The 18,889-nt window shown below is 37.8% G+C and overlaps 1 protein-coding gene across 3 annotated transcripts in view; it reads right to left on the bottom strand.

Moving 5' to 3' along the window:
* LOC131166336 (uncharacterized) overlaps window positions 1-18,889 on the bottom strand; it is a 91,383-nt gene that overhangs the window by 42,951 nt on the left and 29,543 nt on the right. For all 3 annotated transcript variants that reach the window (XM_058124793.1, XM_058124792.1, XM_058124794.1), the window contains exons 9-15: window positions 11,536-11,575; window positions 11,202-11,259; window positions 10,997-11,079; window positions 3,069-3,167; window positions 2,840-2,955; window positions 2,469-2,587; window positions 2,057-2,127 (exon numbers count right to left, since the gene is read on the bottom strand). In XM_058124793.1, coding sequence (XP_057980776.1) covers window positions 2,057-2,127; window positions 2,469-2,587; window positions 2,840-2,955; window positions 3,069-3,167; window positions 10,997-11,079; window positions 11,202-11,259; window positions 11,536-11,575 — 586 coding nt within the window. The remainder of the gene's footprint in view (window positions 1-2,056; window positions 2,128-2,468; window positions 2,588-2,839; window positions 2,956-3,068; window positions 3,168-10,996; window positions 11,080-11,201; window positions 11,260-11,535; window positions 11,576-18,889) is intronic.

Below are 18,889 nucleotides of genomic sequence, written 5' to 3'. Positions count from 1 at the left end.
CATTTTCATCTTCTCCTCTTTAAAAGGTTCTTTCAAAAAGCCACCAGGGGCTGGGGGGTGGGTACTAAGCCCTTGTACAACCATAAAGCTCAAAAAATATTTGCCCAAATCAAACAACCAAAGAAAGACTTACAAGAAAAATCCCCTAAAGAATGAAGAGTTTAAAACCAAGTATCCATCCTATTAGCCATGCTTTAACCATTTGTGCACTGAAACCAAAACGAGTAAAATAATCCAAGAAAAAAATTGCTAAGATACTATTATACTTTCTTCCTTTTCTCTTTCCTTTGATAAGGCAAAATTATGCTGTTGTTTTTCATGCCAAGTCTACACTACAAAAATATACAAATATTCAAGGAAAACCTGTGATCAATCTCAAGAAGACATGTTTTCCATGTAGGGAGAACAGATATGTAGATGTGGATCTAGCAAGGGCAGCAGTGCCATATAAGTCTATAAGATAATTAAAGAATAAAAGCATAGTTAGAAATTTTTGTATTACTCATAGTTTTTTAGAATACTATTACTCTACTGTTTGCAATGAACACTCAAAATAGGACTTAGAGCTAGCAACTATTTTTTTTAATCCTTTGCTTCAAATTGAAAACAGAAGAATTAACAATAAACAGATACAAACGCACGCAGAGAGAGAAAGAGAGAGAGAGAGAGAAGTTGGAAGAAAAATATAATTGTAATTTTTATCTACATTGTCTATTTAGTCCAAGTAGAAGGGTAGCCCTAGCACATCGGTAGCTTGTCACCCTATGACCTGAGGTCATGGGTTCAAGGCATGGGAATAGCCTCCAATTACAAGGGTATACAGAAGCAATTGTAAATTTTAGTAGCGTTGACACAGCAAGGAAAAACAAAAGAAGATAATATTACACCATTATGTAGTGCTTAGTATTTAAATAAAACAGTAGAGAGAGAGAGAGCTTCAAGGGTTATGAATCCAATTAGAAAGTGTACAAGCAATTGTATATTTTCTAGTGTTGACACAGCAAAAGAAAACAAAAGAAGATAGTATTACATTGTGCTGTAGTGCTTAGTATTTGAATAAAACAGGAGAGAGAGAGAGAGAGAGAGAGAGAGAGAGAGAGAGGTTATGAATCCAATTAGAAGGTTATTAAAGCAATCATATATTTTGGTAGTGTTGACACAGCAAGGAAAAGTAAAAGAAGATAATTTTTTCATGTAAACGAAGAATTTTATCAGAGAGAGAGAAAAGAGTACACAAGGAAAAGGAAAAAAAAAAACAAGGGAGAATAAACATATCCACCAAGAGATAATAAGGAAAACAATTACAAATCTCAAAGAACAAATAATTACAAAACAGCACCACTAAAGTTAAGCAACCCAATCTTGCTGTAAATCAGCCAAAGGTGAATGCCGAAAGAACCTAGTTGCCAAAACCCGCAGCAACAAAAGGAGCACCAGTCTATTCCAAAATAAGACAACAGAAGTATTATATCATGCCATCATGCTTTTTCGCAGAGATGTGGGGTTTATGGTTGGAAGGTAACATGTGTATTTTACTGGTACGAAGCTGAATATTTTGTTGTTATGGCGTAAGTTCCATCACTTGGCTTCATTTCAGTGTATTGGTTCTGGGTTCTTTAAAGAAGTGAGATTCGCAGACATCCAATGGGGTTGGCTTTCATTTTTGGTTTGACTGATGTTCACTCCATTTTTTTCTACTTCTTGTTTTTTCTTTCTTGTTTAGGAGGATTTTCATTCCCCTTTTTTTGTATTTTTTCCTTCTTTAATGAAACCTTCTTCTTTTACTAACCAAAAGAAAAACATGCTGTCATGCTTAGTACCTATATAAAACAATAGCCTCTGCAGGGTCAGGAGGTGGGGGTGCAGGTGGAAGGGAAGTCTAAGAAAAACTTTGGCCTTATCCACGTCCTTATTTCAAACAGTGTGCAAATATCTCTAGTTTAAACATCATAATTCATCATGCAAGTTTCTAAAACAAAATCAAGAAGTGGAAAAAGATCTAACACGGTTGCATTAAAAAAAAAAATCAATTCTTATTTGCTGCACAAGCACATACATCACCAAAAAAAGAAAATTTTTCTTGAATGGCATCTTGCAAGCGATCTTCAGCTTCTTCTTCTGAAATTTCTGGATGCCACAAAAAAAGTCTGAATTAACTCAAGGTAGCAGTAGTAAATGATAAACTACATAGATCAACAATTTATTAATGAGAAACCCAACTTAATGATGAAGATCAATACTAATGAGCCAACAGTAACATTTTTTAAACCCTAATGAATTAACATAAGCATTCACTGAGTCCGTGAATCAACAAATTAAATTAGTAGAATAGATGACCTAATTGCATATCACCCTTCTCATTGAACACCAGCATGAGAAAATGTACTACAAATATGGCACCCAACTGGTAACAAAAAGCCAACATGCAGAGTGCATAAAGTAGACAACAAAGAAACTAGCAGTAATACCTGCAACTGCACCAATGGTTTTCTCAACATTTGGCAAACTCAGTTCCGTACGCACCCCTTCTCCACCAACAACAGGGCCCCATGAGAAAGGGCCAGCGCTTAAATCAATAAATGCCCACCTGATGCAGATTATAAAGAGCAAACCTCAGAAATAAGCATTTGAGTGTTTGGCAGGTTGGTTAATGGGTCATACAAGTGCACGTATGTGTGTGTGCACGCAAATGTGTGCATGAATGCACACATGTATATATGCGCGTCTGTTTACATATGCATGGATATGTGAGTGCACGTGTGCCTCTGTGTGTTGCGTGCATAAAAGAGAGAGAGAGAGAGAGAGAGAGAGAGAGAGAAAGGGACTGAGAAAGAGAGACCTGTCATTTCCAATCCAAGTATCTGTCAGACATTCTGCATGAAGACCACTGAAGTCCCCAGACTTTAATTCCTTTTCTAGAAACAGCTTCATATCTTCTCCTTTCTCTTTCAACAACTACATATATATAAGTTATATAAGAATATATACAGTAAAAAAATTAACCTTTCAAAGGTTCAGCTCCCAAGTCCATCACTCTTTATCCAAAATTGGGAAGCAAGAATTAGAACCTGAATGACTTTGCTCGTAATGATATCAGCAATATCCTTTCCTTGATACCACTTCTCAACATTACTCAAAGCATCTAGGCAAATATTGAACCATTGTACCTGAAAATAATAAACAAAACATAAAATGCTTACAATTATGGAAATTTTCTTATAAGCAAGATTATGGCAGATTAGAAAAGAGACTAAAAACCTCAACAGGAAAAAAAACTAAATATATATATTGATTATATCAAATTGCCAGAGTATGAAACTCGTATACTCTGCCAAGAAAAAGGGCCTGAGAGCGTCGAGGGTTTTTTTTAAGAACAAAAGAAATGTATTAGAAGAAAAAGAAATAACAAGCTATAAGCAGACAAGAGATCCCCAAAATAAAATATGGACAAAATAAAAGGAAGGAGAAAAACTAACAAAAGCTAAAAAAGAAAGCCTCTTTTTAAGCCCTTTCCATCATACTTAATTGAACACTAAAGACTTGCTAACCCACATTAACCTTTTCTCATCTTGCTCTAACTCCCATCCAATTGACCTTCTCGTTGGCAAGGACTTCTTGTCATCCAGTAGTTGAACTTCTAAACCTTCCCATTATTCTCCATCCCTAATCTGATCACTATCCTGCTGCTCTAGACCCATTCCATCAGCCTCAGAAATATGAACGCATTCTAAAACTTCAAGCAGTGTTGCTGGTACATAGTAAATATCACCAACTAAATCAGAGGAATCTGAAACATACCATATTGTTCACAAACATCATCCAATAGTAAATGGCCATCACAAGCAAACTCACTATCAAAACCACTTTCATTATCAGATGCATTACCCCATTTCTATTTTGGACTAAGATGATCTCCCTCGCTAACCATCTTGCTGATTCTATCATTGAATCATTCAACTTCCAAAATACCATCAGTATTTCTTTTTAATATTCACTCACACATCGCATCACAGTTTTTTTATTACCAACAAAAGAGTTCCTCATTTCAAACACTGCCTACATTGCCACATGATGATTCAAAAACTAGGTAGACACACCCTTACCGCATATTCTTTTCAAGCATATCCAGAGACTAAACTATGCCATTATTTTCCACATTAAAAATTCATGTTCTCTATACCACATCAGTATTTGATCCCCTAACACCTCATAACAACAACATTTCACTAAGGTTCTGACTTTCCTGATCCTAAGTAAACCCCCACAACCATCATCCACCAAAGAATGATTTTCTGCACACCCTCTCAGCACAAACACGTCCTTTCCATATTGTGAATGAGGCTGATTAGCCAAAGCACAAAAGTAACAAGATCCATCAGCCTGGAAAGATTGCTAGGCTCTCATTCCACTTGAACCACTGAATAAGTCATGAGAAATCCTTTTAGACTTTAGAGAATAACCAACCGGAGAAGAAGATACAATCAAGCCATGAAATCTCTTCCTCTACACCTATGCTGCATTCCCATTGGCAAGACAGGGAGACCTTTCTAATTCCAGACCATTATGCTGGGATTTCCCATTAATATTGCGCCCACCCCACATCCCCATCCCATTAAATGGACTGCCCACAACTCATGCCCAAGAGTGTTGCATGCTGGGCCTTAGAAAGATTCTTCTGATAATTTTCCCCATTAAAATAGCAGGCCTCCACATATTTATATTGGTAACTTTCCTGTTATTTTAAAAATTGATGTTAGGCTTCATTAACACCATAAAAACATTTGCTTCAAGCATGTTTATTTAAAACCCTCTGCTACGTCACCAAGGAAATTAAGTACACAGTCCCCTTACCACCCAAGAGCAGGCCCAAATCCAATACAATTGTCAAACAAATCAGGCACTCCACCCCATTGTCTCTGACATAAGCCCATTCCTAGTTTGCTTTGGAATCGAGTAGTGTTCTTAGCCTTGCTTCAGGACTTTCGTTTTTATATTTTTGGGGGTATTTTCCTGAGTAATTGGCGACATCATTGGATGATGCTTTGATGTATTCTCTTTTTTTATGGAGCTTTGTCAGTTTGTCCCCACAACCCCCCACCGACCCACCCACCCCCCTGAAAAATTAAGGATGTCTCATCCTTCCATTCATACATTTTTTTTTTTAAATATAAACAAGGAATTTATCAAGAGGATAAAGAGACACAAGATATATAGAGGACAAGGCAACATCCAAGCAAACCAAAAGGGGGAAAATAAAATCAACTAAGAGAGGAGAAATACAAGATCAAAAGCTAGCTAAACAACATGAAAGATTATTGAAACAAAACTCTTCAAACTCTGAAAGCCATGCACAAAAACTCTTCTATAAAAGGCCACTGGTAGAATACCAAAGTGAAACAATAAAGAGCACCCTACTCCAAACCAAACTAGCATGAATTATAAACCACATACTTCCAAAGAACCTCTGTCTCCTTCTTCCCAAATCCTCTTAAAAGCGAATGAGACAAATTCTCCATAGGTGGAGAAACACAATAGGCCAATAGTCAACAATACTGCAGAAACTATAACATATATACAAGAAAAAAGAACAAAATAAAGAAAGGATGAGAGAGAAGGTGCAAACAAGTTTCCCTGCCCTGAGAATAAAGCACGCACACACCAGGAAATAAGTATATCAAATGAGAGGGGGAAAAAATACAGGAAAGAACAATTCTAAGATGCATCCAGAGCTCAACTCAAGTCCCTCCCCAAGGAACAAAAAAACGAACCCAATACATACAGCAAAAAAAATTAGATCTATTTACCACTCATTCAAATTCCACACAAAATTCCATGAATCCATACACCCCCTGTAAGAGAGAAATAAAGCCCATAGAAATAAAGAAACAGAGAAAGGAAAAGCTCCAATTGAAGGAGCATGATCAACCCATTGATCCTCCCAGATATTTCATTCCTGATTCTATATCTCACATGGTGAGATGAGAGAACTAAGAAACAAATTTCTATGGGCATGCATAATTAATATTTTCCCTAGTTCTAGCATCCCAACCCTTCAACTGGAACCCCAAATTTACTAGAAATTACCTTGTTCCAAGAAAACTAGCTCCTAAAGGAAACCACCACAACCATTTTCCCATGGCAGCAAATTTCCAAGAACAGACCCTGCCTTGCTCCTAGGTTTAAAGATTATACCTAGCTCACAAAATGATCTTTACTACAATTAAACATCCTAAACTATAAAAAATAAAAATAAAAAATTAAAAAATAAAAAAAAAAAAAAAACCCTAATGAACTTTAATTTTCAAGCCATTTCAACAAGTATCCTAAGCGCAAGGCAAATAGTACAACAAGATAAAAACTAAAAAATTTAAGAAAAAAAAAAGAAGCTTGACTCATGGTAATCTGAACCTAAAGTGAAGAAAGCCCCTTTTCAAGCAAAAAGCCCAAAAAAAGTAGTAGATGTAGGATTACAACCTAAGGAACAGATTAAGTAAGAAGCCAACCCAAGACACCACCCCCTAAACATCCAAAAGACTTGAATTGGCCTCTTGCTTGCCTACCAAATATGTGCATGGAACAGTGTTACACATATTTTTTTAATTTTCTATGCCATGGGCAACAAGATTGATCTATTTGCCCTCATAACCCTGCGGATATGCACATACAACGAGACGATTCTCAAAGCACTTTGATTTCATCTTGGAGCGAATGCAAACATCACATCTTGCATGTAGGGAGGATGAATCAACATTGGACAATGTGAATCACTTACTTACAATTTTATTTTATATACTTTATTCATTTCAAGTCAATATTCATATATCTATTATAATATAACTATTTTCTCTTATTCTCTTCTTCTATATCTAGTGCTATAGTGGTCTGTTCTCAACTCTTCATCCCCCGCATCATGGGATAGTGATCCTAGTGCCTCCTCCCATAGGTCAAGTAGTCCTAATTTACTTTATCCCTTGAAATCCACTACTTTACCCTCCAAGGTTATTCTAGCTAATGATTTCCTTACACCAATTTCTCATTATGGCATCATTCTTTTGTTTTCTTCTATTCATCTTTCCTCTGTGTTATATATGCCTAAATTTCCCTTGAACATGTTATCAGTTTAATTTACGAACCGTGACCTTCTTTCCATCCCATTGTGTCATTTGGGATCTCCTAAAACAAAGAGCATTTGTGGATACCTAAGAAGAATAGCCAGTTCTAATGATGCGACCTCTTCAATTTCAATTCATGATGTTCACAGTGGCATGCTCATTTGGATCATCCATCTCTTCAAGTTTTTCCCACATTCAAGTCTATCATTTTTAGTATTGCGCATTCAATTAGGAAATTTTCTCCGTCTAGAGTCAAGTCTCAAAGTAAATCATTTTTTTTTTTTTTCAGATATTTGAGGTTTCAACTCAAGAATTTGACTAATCATCAATATTTTGTGTTTTGTATAGATGATTTTTACGCGTATGACCTAGATAAAAGCCTAGTCTAAATTTCTTAATGCATTTATTCAATTGTACCAAAATATAAAAACTCGTTTGATATTACTATTCAAATTTTTTTATTTGAAAATATATTTGAATTTGTTCAACATGAGCTTTAGTCTTTTTGCTTGGCCAAAACGATTATTTATCAAACCTTACATGTACTTACTCTTCAGCAAAATGGAACAGCTAAACAAAAAAAAAATAGACCCTTACTTGACATAGCATGGTCTCTACTCTTCCATATGCATGCTCCTAAAACCCTTTGGACTAATGCCCTACTTGCAACATGCTTTCTGCTTAAGTGTCTCCACTATTCTAAGAAGGCAAATTCCCTTCTCTATTGTATCCAGAAACATCCTTGCTCTCTCTTGTTCCCTATTTCTTTGGGTGCACATGTTTTGATCAAGTGCTAGATACTAGTCAGGACAAGTTCTTTCCCCATGCTATTAAATCCATTTGTTCAGTATTCAAAAACTAGGAAAGCATATAGATGTTATGATCCCCAAGCTTGAGGGAAATATGTTATAGCAAATGTTTGCTTTTTTTTAAGGGAGCATCAAACCATATATCCCTAGTGTTGAGTCCTCCTTGTATGAATATATTCTGTGTCCATCAACAATTTCTCATCCCCCCACCTCATGTGTTAATCCTCATGCTCCTAACCTTATTACTCTCAAGAGAACTTCTGCTCCTCTTCCAAATCCATTGGCTACTAACCCAGAGAAACAATTGTGGGTTATGAATGATGGAAAGTAGGCATAGACATTACTAGCACCATGTAACCACCTCTTCTACCATTAACTGTTTTGACTTCTAGTTTGAAGATCCACCCAAACATGACTTGGATTTGCCAATTGTTTGCAGAAAAGGTACTCAAACATGTACTTGGCAATCCTTAGTTCCTTATCCTATTGTTCATATGTTTTAATGCTTCACCTTCCAAGTCCTATGCTTTTTTTTTCTTTGTCTATTTCTTTTGTTTCTATCCCTTTCTCACATGTCGAAGCACTTGCTAACCCTAGGTGGAAGCATGCAATGGATGTAAACATGGATGTCTTGACTACTCAAGGGACATGAGATTTGGTTGATCATCCTATAGGTAAGGAGTTGGTTAGGTGTCACTGTGTCAACATCATCAAATATCTTCAAGCTCTATTGAACAACATAAGGGTTGACTCAATGCCAAGGGTTACACTCAAACATAGGTATCGATTATCTTGAGACCTCTCTTGTTACTCAACTAAATTTGTTTACGTATTGGTCTCATTGAGAATTATTTTTTATTGGCCTTTACATTAGTTACATGAGTTCAATATGAAGAATGCCTTCTTACACTGTGATTCGCAAGAAGAGGTATACATGGACCAACCTCCTAAGTATGTTGCTCGAGAATGGATGGTAAGGTATGTAAGTTGCATAAGGCCATTTTTACGGTCTTAAGTAGCCTCCTCAAGCCTGGTTTGAGAAATTCAGTATGGCAGTCTCTACGTTTTCCAATCCAGTGCTAGTCTGATCATCATCGATGAACAATATGTGAAGCAGTGGCTTCAAGCAAATTTTCAAATTAAGGACCTTGGTACTCTGCGTTACTTTCTTGGTATTGAGATTGTACAGTTTAATAAGGGGTTGAATCAATCTCAGCAAATAAACCTTGGACTTGCTAATTGAGACTAACACATTGGGAGTAAACCAATGGATATTCCTTCCAATCCCAATATGAAGTTGTATAGGGGTCTTGGACTGGACTTTGAAGACAAGCATTGATATAAGCAGTAGACCAGCAAGTTGATCTACATAAATCCCAAGCAACCACACTTGGTTGCTGTTGTTTGCAGTATTCTGTGCTATCTCAATTTCAAAAGATCTCCTAGGTTTGATGTATAAATGTAATAGAAACTGCCGGATCATGGCTGATGCAGATTGACCTAGCTCTGTTAATGACCAAAGGCCTACTATACATTTGTGTGAGGTAATCTTGTAACCCCTGCAAGATCTAATGCTAAAGTAGAATACTGCGGCTCATATTGCGAGTGAGCTTATGTCATTCAAATCTCTTATGTCAAAGACAGGATTCTTAATAATGAAGTCCATAGATACATTTTGTGATAATCAATCTACCACTTATATTGCTAGCAATCCAATGTTTCATGGGAGGGCAAAGCAGATTGAAGTTCACCGTCATTTCGGGTTTGGCTAAAAAAGCTTGTGAGAACTCTGTTTGTAAAATCCGCAGATGAGTTAGGTGATATTTACAGACAGGATTTACTTCAGCCTGCATTGTCAAGGGATTATAACAAGCTGGGGTTAGGTAATATTTATACACCTCGAGCTTGAGGGGGAGTGTTAGAAGAGAATACGCTGTTTTAGTAATTATGTGGTGTGAATAGGTGTATTTTAGTCTCCCTTTTTTTTTTCTTTTGGTAGAAGAAGACAATTTCATTAAACCCAAGATTCCTGATCCATAAAAAATGTTTCTCCTTCAAGGAAAAAAGCAGTACTTGGTGCATCATCTAGACAGAACCAGAAGGCATTGATTCTTAAGTACTGCTCAAGTTGCTGCGGCGTTACTTTTCACAGTACTGTATTGTTTACAAATGCTGTAGCAGTAATGTTCATAGGCTCTTTCAAATATTTTTATTTTACTTTTGGTCCAATTTTAGGGATATTTAGCATATTTTAATTGAGTCATTTGAGGTATTTCTTTTATTTTATTTGGTGAGTTATCTAGGAATAGGATTAAGTTTAGTTTCCATGGTTGATTTTAATTGTTAATTGTTATTAGGGTTAAACAAGCAAGAGCCTTATTGAAGCCTTCTAATGGCCTTCTTCTGAATTAGAATGAAGTGTTACCATTACATTATTGCAAATTAATACCTTTGAATCCTTCAAAGCATGAGGCTTCCATCTTCTAAGAAATGATTCCTAGAACCCATAAGTGTGAGGCACAGAGCTTTATGCTTCACCATCTTTACCATTCTAAATTTCTAATTAATTTTGGTCCATATCAGATCCAAACTTTTTTAGCTATAAACCCCAAATTTCACTTATTCACCAATTTCCTTCACAAAGCCCAACACTAAATCAATTTCCCTAATTTACCCGAGTCATCACAATCACAACAAACCGAATTTGTTTTTCCCCTTTAACTTCTGACCCTATCAAACCATCCATCATTTGTCCATATCCTTATGTTGACATAGTGACACTTTTGAAGCTGTTTCCAGCTTATAGAATAATGCAGAGCTGACAAGATGCAAATGGTTAATGGATACCAATGAAGAAGAGGAATTTTAAATGAGCTCCTTTTCTATGCTTAGTATGCCATGTTGCAAGAACATGGAGTTAAGAGACACAAGACACAAATTCAAAACAATATAACTTCAACTTTAGCATCCCACTCATATGGAAGAAGGCCAAAATGGAAAGAAAAGCAACTTCTCTAGCAATATAATTACAATACGTTTTCTACTTTGAACAATTTAAATAAATAAAATACCAACCGTATCAGTGTCTTCAGTTATTGTCCAAGAAAACTTTGCCATTGGATGCTTTTCATACAAAGGCCTCTTGATCTTATCAAGAGCTGCAAAAATTGAGTTAAGAATGTCTTCAATTTGTAAAACAATATCCAACAAAAGAAACTGCCAATTCCTAAATTCCCTAGGGAAATAAAAACGGAATTATTTGAGAGGAAGTTTCTCTTACCAAGAAAACTATCTGGAATGTTTCCGGACTGTAGAATTCTTGTTTGCAAGCTCTTATTCTGTATCTTACAAGTATTTTAGTGCTAGTACTATTAAAAACCATACACACACCATGATGACACCAAGGGATGCAGAAAGAAAAAAACATATATCAACTCTGTGGTAACGGATTGATAATTAGCCAAAACTCTTAAATCCCGAAAAAAAAAATCCAAGAAAAGTGCAAGTGCAGAGAGAATGATTGTGAGATATAACAGTTAGAGAGCTGACAAATCAAACACATGCCTGATGAAAAGAATGGGGGGAATGGCAGGAAGAAAGAAACAAGAAGGTACCTCCTTAAGAAAGTCTATTTCTGACTCAGATAAACCTCTCCTGCAGTAATTGATAAATTTTCAATAGAAAGTAATGACAAAAAAATTAATACAAGCATATAAACCTTGAAAATGAAATAAGAAGAACATGTCGTCCTCAAAGTACACAAATCAGGCCAAACATGAAATATATAGGATGGACTACGAACAGATATAAGAGCTAGGGCACAATCGCATAACATAATGCCAGCATATCATATATTTAAATCAACAATTTACAAATTTCTTGGAGATTTATACATTCATTACAAATGCAGTAATTGATAAACCTTAAATAGAAAGTAATGACAAAAAAATTAATACAAGCATATAAACCTTGAAAATGAAATAAGAACAACATGTCATCCTCAAAGTACACAAATCAGGCCAAACATGAAATATATAGGACGGACTACGGACAGATATGAGAACTATGGCACAACCACATAACATAATGCCAGCATATCATACATTTAAATCAACAATTTATAAATTGCTCGGAGATTTATACATTCATTACAAATGCCCTCCATTCATCCATTTTCATTGCACAAGCAGGGTCCTCCAAAATAATTTTGAGGGCCAAGCAAAAACTTATGGTCAATGAGGCCTTGCTTTCTAGCCCAAAAAAGACATTGGTGATGGTCGATAAGGACATACTCAGCAAGCTAGCTCCAAACATCAAATCAAGACGATGTCTGACGTCCTCAGGTGGTAACACATCAAATAGCTCCTCTAACAGGATGTTGAATCATTGAATAGAGGCTTTAGTAGTTCCACTGGAAGCAAATGTACCTCAAGCTGGAGCATAAATGTCATATGCTCTTAGCTTGTTACAAATAAATTTAACACGAGTACCCCCCAAATCCTTGGTAAACAAATCAGCAAGCTGCATATCAGACTTTATACAAGTGGTAGTAATGAGCTTCTGCACAAGTTTCTCCGGAAAAAAGTAGCAATCAACTCAATGTGTTTCGTCCGCTTATGAAAACCGGGCTGGAGCAATATGAAGACCAGTTTGATTACGATACATCAACTTCATAGGTTGAGAATGTGAAAACACCCAATTCTTCTGACATGTTATACAATTAGACAAGTTCACAAGTAGTATAAGCTATAGCTCTATATTCTGATTCAGCACCCAGTTGTGGATCTCCGGACAGAAGGTGACCCAGCCCAATCTGCATCTATATATCAATGAATAAAAGTGTGACCCTGATGATGATATAAAAGACCTCTCTGAGGTGCACCTTTGCAATATCTCAAGATGCTAATTATTAATGACTTGTCCTCAAAGAATCTAGAAATTGACTCACAACACTTGTTGCAAAAGATATCCAACCGAGTGATTGTGAGATAATTCAACTTTCCAACAAGCCTCCGATATGGGTGTATCAACCAATTTGGATCCCAACAATCCAATTTCATTGAACATACCAAGAACATACTTCCTCTGTGACAAAATAGTTCCCATACAAGATCAAGATACTCTTATACCAAAGAAGTATTTCAACAGTCCCAATTCTTTAAATTGAAACTTATTTTGCAGAAAAAGTTTAGACTCTAAATACCTTTATCTCCATTACATGTAAACAACAAGAAGGATCCTACCCAATGAAGTATGACGATAAAACGAAGAATGATCCACTGCACATGGCCCATCGAAGACCAAACTCAAGTACTATAGCACTGAAACGACCAAACAATGCTCTAGGAGTTGTTTTAAACCATATAGTGCCATCTTTAGCTGACACACTAAGCCTAACTCCCCCTGAGCAACAAACCTAAGTGATTGCTCCGTATAGACCTCCTCCTCAAGATCACCATGCAAGAAGGCATTCTTCACATATAACCAATGTAGAGACTGTCGATAAGTAGTAGCCAAGCAAATGAATAGATGTATTGATGTAAGTTTGACAACCAGAGAAAAGGTGTCCGAATAATCTAAACCATACACCTCAGTATATCCCTTAGCAACAACACAGGCCTTTAGACAAGCCATAGAATCAAGGTTGACTTTCACAGTGTACACCCAGCGACAACCAACCACAAAATTTGTAAACAGGAAGAGATACCAAGTCCTAACTCCCAAGTGCCATTGTCCTATAAAGCATTCATCTCTTCAACCATAGCATTCCTCCACCTAGAGTGGGCTAAGGCTTCCGAAACAGATTTACTAAGGGCAGTAGATGATAAAGCAATAATAAGAAGGTGATAAGAAGTCATAACATAGTTGGAAATGGGATGTTGGGTACATGTAGCATTTACCTTTCCAAACAACTATGGGAGGATCAACATCATGGGAAATATGATCACCAAACTAGGAAACCAAAGGTTTGGTAGTAGAAGCTAGAGGGGACTCTCTTCCTTGGAGCCACCGTCATGAATACACCAACAAATTAGGATGATCGAGACGTTGAAAAGGACTGGAACTATATGGAGACACAGATGGTTGGTTGGGCAAAGGCAGCAAAGTAGAATCTAGAAGATTAGGCAAAGGAAACACTCAATGACTGGGTGTAGTAAGGTGTAGACTCAACAAAGATAACATTTGTAGAAACAAAGAAGCGATGCAGCACAGGACTATAACAATGATATCCCTTTTGAGTATATAAGTAGTCCAAAAGGACACATTTTACAGCACAAGGATCCAACTTATCCACACCAGCAGTTAGTTAATGAACAAAGGACACACCAGAATATACGACAAGGGAGAGAGAATAAAGGTGAATTAGGAAAGAGAATGGAGTATAGAGTTTTACCACTAAGAAAAGAGGATGGCATCCTGTTGATCAGATAGCAAGTAGTAAGTAAAATATTACCGCAAAACACTTTAGGTACACGCATTTGATAAAGTAAGGTGTAAATGATTTCAAGGATATGTCTATTTGTCCTTTCCACAACCCCATTTTGTTGAGGAGTGTGGCCACAGGGTGATTGATGGACAATACCAAACTATAAGTAGTGAATTATGAACTAAAATACTCTTAAGCATTATCACTTAGAAGTATTTGAACTAGCAAACCAAACTGAGTTTTATTTAAAACAAAAGGCACAAAACACATGAAATAACTTGGAACGATCTTTTATTAAATATAGCCAAGTCATTTTTGAATAATCTTCCACAAAGGTTACAAAGTACTGGAAACCCAACCTGGACAAAACCCTACTAGGACACCAAACATCAAAATGGACTAACATGGACAAGCTTACAGTCCGTTTAATGACTCAGGAAGCAAACGGGACATGATAGTGCTTTCCCAACTGACAAGACTCACAATCAAGACTTGACACAGAACTCAAATCAGGAACAAGAGATTTCAACCTTTCCAGTAAAGGGTGACCAAGACAACAATGACTTGGGTGAGATGTGGCAGCAACAGTGCAAAGTAGAAGATAGCGGCTCAAAGTGATAAAGTCCACCAACTTCACTTCCTCCACGTCTTCAAATCCTCAATAACCACAAAATCAAGGAAGAATGTCGCTGAAAAATTCATGGATTTAGTAATCTTGCTAATAAATATAAGATTGAAAGGAAATTTGGGAATATACAAAGCCTACAGGAGAGAAATAGAAGAAGTGGGATTTACAGCCCCAATTCCCTTGACTGCAATGGTGGATCCATTAGCAAGAGTAACACAAGGTAAATTTGTAGAATATTAAAGATTACAGAAGAAATTAGGTATACCTGTGATATGATCAGTGGCAGCAGAGCCTATAACCCAAGGACTAGGACGAGAAGTACTGGATGACAAGCATATTATATGATTACCTGTTTGGGCAAGAGATGCAATGGGAAGAGAAGCTTGTTGTGACGCTTGATACTGCTGGAACTTGGAACACTCTTCCTCTAAATGAATACAGTACGTTCCCCCCCCCCCCCCCGGGGCTCGGCCCCAAAGGTATCGAGTCGACGGTGGCTGCATTGGTTGCCCCCAAAGGTGTGAAGTTGTTGGTGGCTACATTGGCAACATGTGAAGGTCTACAGTACAAATCCCAACACTACTCAATACTATGATTACTTTATCCACAATGAGTGCACTTGCAAAGAGTGCCTCTACCTCATCCATCTCTACCACCACAAGCAGTCAAACCACCTTAATAACTTCTGCAGTTGTTTGGTAGAGAAGTAGAATCACCCTATGTAGCAAAGGGCGTCCCCTCAACGCCAGATACAAGAGCAGGAGAATGTGCGCTAAAGGAAGCATGAAGGACACGAGAATAAACACAGCCAATGATGGCAACTTTGCACTGCTAAGTATTTGGGACCGGAATGCCCTAAACTCGGCTCTTAAGCATGCTAGAACCCAATGACATGTCATCTACTCCCTCTACTTCTACATCTCACGAAAGTCGGCAATTATAGGTTGCATGACATTAAGCTCTTAATGAATATGCTTCATCTCTCCAAAATAATCCGCAATGCTCCTATCTCCTTGTTGTAACTGAAAGTACTCCTGGATAATCATACATACGTTTAATGTTACTAGAGTGTAGAACCTTGGCATAATCCCAAATCTCCTTGCATGTATCTAGATGCATGCACATCCATGCAATTTGTGGCTCCACCGAATTCCACATAGGGAAACAATCAAGGCATCTTCTTGAATCCACACTTCTTTTCTCTTCTCATCAAAAGGATCAAATTGGAGCAAGTGGTCAAATTTTCCTAATCTTGCCAAAGAAGCCTGAATAGATTTAGACCATTGAACATAATTCTTCAACTTTTGAGTCAACTGTGGTAACAATGAAAGAAACATGCTTTTGGGTTTCATAGACTCCATCCCAACACACACAAACTTGCTACCAATGTCAAGCAAGAAGAACAATCAAAACTAATCGGGACAATCACAAACTATGTGAAGCATCGACGCAACCACGGATTAGGTAAACGACTTACCAACTGATATAACACTGTCACAGCATCACAACTTAACTTACGAATACTGCTACTGCTCCAAGAAACTCACAAAGAAGCCTTTACAAACACTAAACAAAAACATATGAATTGCCACGAGGGCATGGTGAAAAAAGGTTGGATCTTTGAGCAAAAAACATGCCCAACAACTTGATAATATTGTCCAAAGAAGGAATCAAAACATGGCAGAGGGAAAAGAAAAAGGTGGCCGAAAACTCTCTCATGCAACAACAGATGGTGTCACGGGCTGAATATTTCACACTTTTGTGAAGGATTGTGCAACACTAGCTAAAGCACTCTTGCTTGCATTAAGCAATTCATAAAACCAATGGCATGCAAGTGGTAAACACTGAAACAACGTAATTCATCAATCAACACCTCCATTAACAATGTGAGCCTAGCGAGGGAGGCTATTGAGCTAAACATGCTTACAATGACTAGTGAGTTTTACAAGTTGATGAACACCCACCCTCCCCTAAAGAGCTTTCTATGCAATTCTCACTATGGCACTAGGAAACATGAATATTTTCGAGGAGTCATACTCCCCCTTTTTGCCTAGGAAAAAAACTATCTTTGAAAAATAACCCTACATTAGTTTATACATGATGGAAACTCATCCCAAGCACACATTTGGTCACAGGCAAGCATAGTGCCCTGCAAAAGCTTACGAGATGCACTTTCATCCAAGCTGAAGGGTCAATTTTGTAAGAGGCCTTCCCAACTTGGCCAAGATGGGGAGTAGTCCTTCATATTTACAAAGTAGTCTCCTATCTCGTCCTTGTAGTGACCTGATTTGTTCAAGATTGAGCTTAGCAAGCACCAAGTCACCCACATTGAAGTGTTGCGTCTTCTCCATTGATCTACCAACTTCTTCATCGACTTTGAAGCTTTCTCCAGGTAGAGGCAATCCCAGCATTCAGTCTCCATTCTTTGGTGAAGGTGTACATTTTGGGACTCTTTCCTCTATACGGCACATCCACCGTGTGAGGCAACAGCGGTTGCTGGCATGAAACAAGCTCAAAAGGACTCCTATGGGTTGTTGAGCTCTTTTGGGCATTGAAACAAAATTGAGCCACCTCAAGTAGTTGCACCCAATTCTTCTTATTAGCATTGACGAAATGGCACAACTACTCTTCTAGCACCCCTTCAAGTCTCCCTATCTATCTATATGTCCGTGGATGATAACTCGAAGAGATGTCTAGCTGTGAACCGAGGATTCTGAAAGTTCTTTCCAGAAGTTACCAGTGAATCTTGAGTCTTATCACTGATAATATCTTGGGGAACACCCCAATACTTCACAATATACTTGAAGAACAGTTGCATCGTCTCCTCTAACAAATAGTATTTCAATGCGGATATAAAGGTACCGTACTTCAAAAACCTATCTATGACCACAAGTATAGATCCTGCACCCCCCACTCTCGGCAAGTTAGTGATGAGGTCCTGTGAGACACTTTCCCGTGGTCTAGTAGGTACTGGCAGGGGCTCCAGCAACCTTGGAATCTTCTTCCTCTCCAACTTGTCTTGTTAGCAGGTGAGACAAGTTCGAGTATAATCAACCACATCATCATGCATGTGCGGTCAATAACACCTTTGCTTCAGTAATGCCAAAGTGTGCTGCCATCCTAGACGTCCGGCCCACATGGCGCCATGACACTCTCAACAACATCTTCTTCCATACAGAACTGACATGCTTTGCACTCTTCTGTCAATTTCATGAGGTTTTGCGCAATTGGATCTTTGGCTAGGTTCTCCTTGATGCACCCCCATATCATCACGGTAACGGTACACGGTGTCAATTGTGTAACCATTTCTAAGGTTATTAGCTCAACCTTCCTGCTCAGTACATCTGCAACTTGGTTCATACACCCCGCCTTATGCTCAAATGAGGAATCAAATTCTACCAAGAATTCCTGCCATCAGCCCTACTTGGGTGTTAACTTCAGCTATGTGAAGAAGTGGCTAACACCTGAGTTATCCGTTTTCACCACAAACCTTGACCCAAGTAGGTCATGTCGCCACACGCGAAGACAATGTATTATCACTAGCATCTCCTTCTCTTGAGTTGTGAACTTCCATTTAGCTTCACTAAGCTTACGGCCCTCGTACGCAACAGGATGTCCGTCTTGTAACAAAACTCCTCCAAGGGCATAGTCGAATGCATCTGTGTGCACCTAGACGGGTTTCATGATTTCTGAAAGAGCAAGTACTGAATCTCTCATCATGGCATCCTTCAAGTCATCAAAGGCTCCCTGGCACTTCTTTGTCCAATTCCATCCCGGGCCCTTCTTTAGCAGTTTCATTAAAGGAGCAATTCTCCTAGAGTACCCCTCTACGAACTTCCAGTAATAATTGGCAAGATCAAGAAAGGAATGCAACTTCTTCACTGTCGTGGGATCTTCCATTCTTGAGTGGCTC

Source organism: Malania oleifera, chromosome 10 (assembly GCF_029873635.1).
Source record: "Malania oleifera isolate guangnan ecotype guangnan chromosome 10, ASM2987363v1, whole genome shotgun sequence".
NCBI lineage: Eukaryota > Viridiplantae > Streptophyta > Magnoliopsida > Santalales > Ximeniaceae > Malania > Malania oleifera.
This window is presented reverse-complemented; position numbering and strand designations above follow the sequence as displayed.